This window comes from Hemicordylus capensis, chromosome 2 (genome assembly GCF_027244095.1).
Source record: "Hemicordylus capensis ecotype Gifberg chromosome 2, rHemCap1.1.pri, whole genome shotgun sequence".
Classification (NCBI taxonomy): Eukaryota; Metazoa; Chordata; class Lepidosauria; order Squamata; family Cordylidae; genus Hemicordylus; species Hemicordylus capensis.
This window is the reverse complement of record NC_069658.1, coordinates 265,963,120-265,970,848: the sequence shown is the minus strand read 5'-3', so window position 1 is coordinate 265,970,848 and position 7,729 is coordinate 265,963,120. Positions and strand designations below refer to the sequence as shown.

Sequence of the window (7,729 nt, the reverse complement as noted above, 5' to 3'; positions counted from 1 at the left end):
AGGTCGTGAGGAGGGACTTGGAACGAGGAGTGGAAACTAGATTGATGAACAGCAGGGACTGGATGATCTTGCAAGAACGTGGGGGTGAGAACCTCCCCAGCCCCAGCCCCACATGAAGAGGGTAGCCAGCACGTTGTGTGTGTGTGTGTGTGTGTGTGTGCGTATTTATGAATGAAACAGTTCTGCCCTTTCTTCCCCCTCCCCACTCCTCGTTTAGTTTTAGTTTAATTTGGTCGCCAGGCAGCTCCCGCCTCTCAAGCCTCCGATTGGCTGCCTCGAGGTTCCAACCCCGCCCCCTTCTGGCGACATCGCTGGGGGGCTGGAGGGGAGTGGGGAAGCGGGCGGGGGGCAGAGAGCGACGCTTTTTCAAGCCTCTGCGCTCCGCGGCAGGGGCGGCGGCGGCAAAGAGGCCACGCCAGTCTCCCGCCTCCAGGCAGTCGAGTCGACCCGGGGAGAGCCGCTGCAGCCCTTCCATGTAGGTAAGGAGGAGGAGAGCAGCTTGGGGCTGCGTGGACAGATTGGAGAGGGAAGGATGGGCGGCTGCTGTGGTGCCCCTGGTTCTGTGTCTTTGGATAGAGAGCTTGTGTCGCCGCCTGTACTCGTGTGACTCTGCCCCTCCCTGAATGCTGCCTGTAAGGTTACTACCCCTTTCTCTCTCCCTAGATACTGCATCTATGTACGTGCAGGCGCACGTATATACCTGTCCCTGCACCTGTCAGTCTGTCTGCTGTTCGGTTACCATGATTAGAAGTCTAATGAGTCAGAGACCATTGTTCTTCTAAGTCGGTTTTGGCCATCCTGACTTGCAGCGGTTTTCTAGGGTTTCAGACCAGAATAACCCGGCCTGGAGATGCCAGGGGTTGAGCATGTGCTCTAGTATCTGTGGCCCCATTCTCAACATTCCTAATGGTGTAACCTTTCTTTCTCCTGCCGTGTGAACTCGGAGAACGGAACCCAGGACTTTGGGTACCCAAAGCGAGGATTATGTCCCTAGACATTCCCAGATGTTGCTGGACAACAATGCCTACCATCATCAGGTGGGGATGATGGAAATTGTAGTCCAACAACATCTGGGGACCCAAGGTTAGGAACCCTTGCACTGGATCACGGAGCTGGCTCAGTTGCCTGTGTGATTGTTTCTGTGCAGCTGTTACTTCCCCAACATCTCTTGGTATAGTTAATACTGTAGCTTTCTGCACTTGACTCGGGGTGTGTGTGTGTTGTATCTCTGGGGCAGGATGCCTGTACATCATCTCTGAAAAACTCCTCTTACCTTGATACCACCATATGGCTGGTAATGTCTTTCTCTGTACTGTACTGCCTAAGGCTGCAGTCTTATGCAGACTTACATGGAGTAAGCTCTACTGAACGTAGTGGGACTTGCATCTGAGTAAACTTGTTTCAAGACTAGGAATATGCATGGTGCAATTGTCTCTCTTGTCTTGGGTGTGGAGCTCTCTCTACACAGGTATCTCTGAAATTGTATAAATTAATCCTGTGTGAGGAGGGTGTCCTTGTATGTGTATGAACATGTGTTCAGCTGTCTCTGAGCAGATGCAGCTATGTCTGTGCAGGATTCTGCTTAACTGTCTCTGTGTGATCATACCTGGCACCTCTCAGTCTCCACGTGCACCTTTGCCCTAGCCAGAGTCCATGTGTGCATAATGCATGAGCGTCTGAGCAGGATGCTGATCCACAGTCTTTGTGGGAGAAGACCGCTCTGTGTAAAGTGGCACATACCTTTCTTTACATCTTGGGGAGATGGCTCACTGTAGAATTCTCTGTACTAGCGCAACTGTCTATATGCAAGTATCTGCACAATTAGTTTTGCACGAATGGATTAAATGCAGCTGAACAAGGAGGCTGGCATAGACCTTGATCTCCACCAGCTTTCATATGTTGCATCTGTGTCTGGGCATGCAGCTCTGTGTGTGAAGGTGAGCATGTGCTTCTCATTGCAGCTATCTGCATCTGGGTGTGTTTATATAACTGTTCCGTAGGTATGAGTCTGTTTCTTTGTAGGTTTGCTGCTGTCCCTGTGTGAGTGTGTATGGAATCTTTCTGTATGTGATGGTATTTGTGTGACTGCCACTTTGCCTATTTTTGTTGGTGCGTCGTACAATTTTATTTCTGCTGGTTTGTGGGTGTAGATCCTTTAGTGCTTGCCCTCACATGGGTATATTTAGGCGCTTTCCAAATTATCCTTTAATACTCTACCTCTGAAAAGTCCTTTTTAAAGCGAACTATGTCTTTTTTATGTTAGTATTATTTTAATTCTGCCGTCATAGTTGTTGAGCAGTGTGTACAGGGAAAGGAGTGATATAAGCCACTTCTTAATTAATTTTAAATTGTTTAATTGTTTTTATTCTGTTCTTATGTCTGTATTCAAGTTAGGTACACTGCCTAGGGATGCACATACCAGGCAGTATATAAATAAGATAGATAAAGAAGCTGTAAAAGGGAGATCTGGGAAAGCAAAAGTTGTAAAAATAAAATAAAGTCCAGAATAAACAAAAACATAAATGGAAGCGGGCGATGGGGAGCCCAGTGTAAGTGTGTCTTGTTATATGGGGTGATAATACTTATGTGTATAGTGCTTTTTGAGTGTGCAACGTGTTTCATATGTATTATCTTGATGTTATCTTTGCAACAACTCTGTCAGGTAAGGAAGTATTATTATCCCCATTTTGCATCTGGTGAGCAGTGGCTTGCCTTGGTAACAGAGGGAATTCTGATTCACGACCCAGTCTTTTTAGCCCCTATGCTACAGCTCTAGGCATCTAGACATTATCCCAAAGTAGCAATTCCTTTGGGAGATCTCATTTTCCATGGACTTACTCTACTACTTGGAGGCAAAATGGACAGAGGCCGGGAAAGGGTTAAGCAGCCCATCTCTCCCACTCGCTCGATCCAGCTTCTGTGTCTGCTTTTCATTGTGGGGGGGATTTATTAGAAGAGTGTTTCATATGCCAGCTGTGTAATCTTTAGTTTTGGCCCAGTGGATGCAACCAGTGTGCTGACCATTCACTTGTTGCTCAGTTCAAAATACTGTTTTAAAAATCTGATGTTGCCCAGGTATTCAAATCCAGGCAGCTCTGCTAAGAGGGCCTACACTTATATAACTGGATATCACTGACTCACTAGCATCAGACCCGAACCTTCCCTGCTTTCCAGCTAAGCACTGCTGGGAGACCCACACCTATTTTATTTGTTACACTTGGCTTGGATTTCAGAATGGCATTTCAACACTTAGGTGCCTAGGATGGATAGTTCCACCATAACCTACTGCAGGGATTTTTTTTCTGGAGGAGGAAAATGTCATTAAGCTGCTTGATGGCTAGGTAGGTTTTTTTGGGTTTTTTGTTTTAGTTTTAATGGCTGTGAAGCAAACATTTCTGCCCAAGTGGCAACCTGGCTCTGTGAGAATGGAGGAATTTATTTTTACTATCCTCTTGACTCATAGGGTGGGCTCACATGTATAGCAGCACGTGAGCACCTGCAGCCCTGGGAGTGTGTGCTCCCCACCTCAGTCCCCACGTGAACCTCTACTTCCTGTCCAGTTTTGATATGCTGAGATTGATTATGATGTCCGAACCCACCAATCTCTGTATATCTTGCTCTACTTCCATCAGGGAATCAGATATTTTTTGCCATTATCTTTGTTCTCCTTGTCTGTTGAATATATACCTCTTTAGCTGTACCTCATATTGCATTGTGTTTAAATTTTATAGGTAGTAATTGTTTCTTGCTTTTGTATTGCATGCAGAAAGTCCCAGGTTTGATCACTTGGAACTTTTCTGGAAAAGAGGCAACTACGCAGAGAATTGATAGAGGTGTATAAAATTATGCATGGAATAGAGGGAGTGGAATTTTTTCTCCCTCATTCACAATGCTAGAACCAGGGGTCATCCCATGAAACAGATTGCCAAGAAATTTAGGACCAACAAAAGGAAGTACTTTTTCACACAAGCTCATAATTAATCTATGGAATTTTCTGCCACGGGTTGTGGTAATGGGCACCAGCTTGGATGCCTTTAAAAGGGGCTTCGACAAATGCATGGAGGATAGGTCTATCAATGGCAACTAGTCTGAGGGCTATAAGCCACCTCCAGCCTCAGAGGTGTGGTGCCTCTAAATACTAGTTGCAGGGGAGCAAAAGCAAGAGAGAGAGAGAGAGCATGCCTTCACTTCTTGCCCGTGGGCTCCCCAGAGGCATCTGGCAGGCCACTGTGTGAAACAGGATGCTGGACTAGAGAGGCCTTGGGTCTGATCCAGCAGGGCTGTTCTTATGTTCCTATCACTGGCATCATAAAGTAGGGTTGGGAAAGACTCCTATCTTCAACTCTGGAGAGCCACTGCCAGTCAGTGTAGACAGCAGTGTTCCCTCTAGTTTTTTTCCCATCGGTGTGCAGAATGTGTTTTGTTTCTGGGCAACAGTATTAAAGCAGTGTGTGTGCATGTGCATTCTGAATGGGGCCTTTCTGATTCAATCTTAGTGGCATCTAAAATTAACTGAGTGGACATCAAAAAACGTGTGTGTGTGTGTACGTATACACACACCTTAGAGGGAACACTGGTCAACAGTACTGAACTAGGGGGACCAATAGTCTGATTCAGGGTAAGGCAACTCCGTATGTTTATGGAATTCAGGCTCCTCTTTAAAAATCAGTATTGCTTGAACTCCTGTGCTGTTTGGCTCTGCAGATGTTACAAGAGCAGAGCCCGCTCTTCCTTTCCCCAAGGTGTATCTGTCCATTGCATTCACTGTGGGAAGTTGAGCCAACAGGAATTTGGGAGGTTTTCACATAACTTTGCACATGATCTTTCTCTGGGGGCGGGGAACAGCATCAAGTAATTCTTCTAAACATGCGTGAGCATTTTTGTTTTAACTGGTAAATTGCCTTTCAGCCTGAGGCAGAAGTACAGGTAATACAGAAGTCAAGTATCTGAAGCAACAACACACCCATCTGCTTAGCTTCCACGAGAGCACCCAATGCTGCTCCTTTTATATTCATGTGAATGCCGGCTGTACTTCACATGGGGCCACAGAGTCTCGCCCTTAAGAGGGTAAGAGAGTGGCCAAGTCTGGCCCCTGAGAGGCAGAGGTTAAGGCAGAAAAAGGATTTGTATTTTTGATGTTGTGACAGCTACAACCGTTGCCATGGAGACAGCAGTAATGTTACCAAACAGGCTAAAGTCTGAGCTCCACTCTTATGGGCCCATAGAGGAAAAGCAATCTGGAGACGCGTGAGATGATCTGAAGTAGAAGAAGCCCTTAGGTTTGGCCATCCCTTCTGCTTCCCCCACCCCGCATAAAAGGCTGTGCACCCCTTCTTGGTAAGACCTGCATTGCTCTCATGTCATTGTGGGCAGGTAGGCCACAAGACTTCTGGCTGACATTGTCTACGGCGCTGTTCTCATGTCACAGAAGGGCTTGCCAGCCTAGAGCCAGGCCTTTGAAGCCTGGAGGAGACTTCTGCAGACTTTACAGCCAACTTTCTCCAGTCTATGAGCAACACATTTTGAGCTAAACGACTTTACTTAAGGCAATACACTGTGAGCTTCTGAATCCCAGGTTGTTGATGCAGCTCAGCTGAATAGTTTCCAAGCCTTTCGCTGAAAAGCAACAGGTAGCTCTTGCTTCATATTTATGAACTGAACTGAACAGGTAATAAGCCCTCTGCCTCCTTTTGTCCCTCATTTGCTCTTCTCCTAGGCAATGTTTATTTTCAGGATGAAGAAGCAATCCAGGCTGCCTTCAGGTTCCCTTGTTTTTTTATTTTATTTATTTAACACATTTATATACTGCCCACTACCAAAGTGTCTAGGTGGTTTACAACAACAAAACAAACAAATGTAACACATTTAAATCATATTTAAAATTTAAAAAATCAATACAATTCAATTAAAAACATAAGCTAAAGCTTAGACTTAAATGCTTGGCTGAAGAGATGTGTCTTCAGTTGTTCCCTAAAAGCCAACAAGGATGGCTACAGAGATGGCCCACCTCTGAATCTCCACCAGATGAGCCGGTGGCACCTTTGGACAAACCTCCCCTCAATAGGTGGCAGGGTTCATAACAAAGAAGGTATTCTTGTAAATACCCTGTGCCCAAGTTGTTAAGGGTAATAACCAGCACTTTGTATTTTGCCCAGAAACCTATTGGCAGCAGTGAAGTTCTTTTGAAAGAGGAGTGATATGATTTCAGTGGGATGACCAGTGGAGACCAACCTGGCAGCAGCGTCCAATTGCAGTTTCTAGACTATGTGCAAAGGCAGCCCCACATAGAGTGTGTTGCAGTAGTCAAGTCTGGAGGTGACCAGCATGTGCATCGCTGTCTTAAGGTCACACCTTCCAGGAAAGGGCTCAGTTGGCGTATCAGCCGAAGCTGATAGAAAGCACTCCTGGCCACTGCCTCCACCTGAGAGATCAAAGAGAGAGTTGGGTCCAGAAGTACTCCCAAACTACGAACATATTCCTTCTGGGGGAGTGTAACCCCATATTTCTTACTGAGTAAGAAAGCTAAAGAAAGCTTCTAGTTTATATACAGGTCAAAATGATTTATTTGTATATCCTCTTACAGATCAGAAAATAAAGCCACATAAGCCAATGTGGTGTAGTGATTAGGTTGTTGGATGAGGACTAAGAGACCCAGGTTGAAGTCCTCACTCAGTCAGATCACTGGGTGATTGTGGCCACTCACTGTTTTTCAGCCTAGCCTATCTCAAAGGGTTGTAGTGAGGATAAAATGAGGGTAAACAAACTTGGGATGGAGTGTACAAACTTGTACATGGAGTCATCTGTGAGGCAGTCTCTCTCTTAATGTGACCAACTTGTCGGGATCCTCGTGGATCCCAGCGCTCCAGTGCAGCCTGACCCCCTTACTAAACCCAGCTGTTAGCCGAGGTTAAGAGTGCGAGCGTACCCGAGTGTGCAGCCCGACACAGAAATGGGGGAAACCCCCAGTGCACCATGAATGGTGCATTGCGGGATATGTGGCAGCCAGAACAAGGAGTTCCAGCCACGTATCACTCCGCACTCCCCTGTGGAGTGCTGCTTGTCTGAATGCACGGGAGGTGTGCCAAAGACCCAGGGCTTGATCATCTGGGAGGAAGGTGAGTTAAAAACAGCCCTCCCCCTGGGCCCTCCTTGCCCGCTCTCAGCGATTGAGAGAATCACCTCAATGTATCCCACTCCCATCACAGGCAGGTAACCTGGAAAGATAGCTAAGCACTCTGCATGCCCTCCAGCAATCTGAACACAAAGGTCTCTAAAGGTAAACTTCAGACAGAGTATACTGATGCTTTGTTTCACAGAGAGAAAATAAATGGCCATTTGCTACCATTAGTCAGCCACAGTAAACAATAAGGGACACAGGGAGATATTTGCAACTGCTCTGCAAAACAACCTGCCTAAGCCTTAGAGAAGTTGAAGATTTACACAGAGACTTAACCAGAAGAACTTCAGCCTCTTCAGTTCAGGCCAGGTTTCTAATTGCAGTGTTGCAGCTAGAGGGTCAGAAGAACTTTAAAGCAAGTGAGCTGTGAGGTAGCGAGTTCTATGGCATCCAAAATCTGAGGGCAGGGGAGCCAATCCCCTCCCCCATGGACTCCTATGCCACCCTCACTCCTATTTTCCCATTTTACTCACAGAACAGTCCCCCCCCCCACCGCCCTTTGATTTTCAAATTTGGCTGACCGACCAGTCAGCAGCAGAGTAAAACTATTCA

At 46.4% G+C, this 7,729-nt stretch overlaps 1 protein-coding gene across 7 annotated transcripts in view; it reads left to right on the top strand.

Moving 5' to 3' along the window:
* Window positions 1-128: 128 nt before the first annotated feature.
* The window catches only part of CAMK1 (calcium/calmodulin dependent protein kinase I), a 54,104-nt gene continuing 46,503 nt past the window's right edge, over window positions 129-7,729 (top strand). The window contains exon 1 of one of the 7 annotated variants that reach the window (XM_053301584.1): window positions 129-475. In XM_053301584.1, coding sequence (XP_053157559.1) covers window positions 168-475 — 308 coding nt within the window. In that variant the 5' untranslated portion in view covers window positions 129-167. Of the gene's footprint in view, window positions 480-608; window positions 633-1,830; window positions 1,938-5,168; window positions 5,338-7,729 lie in introns of those variants that run through there. The other 6 variants (XM_053301587.1, XM_053301588.1, XM_053301589.1 and 3 more) reach the window with 6 other exon arrangements.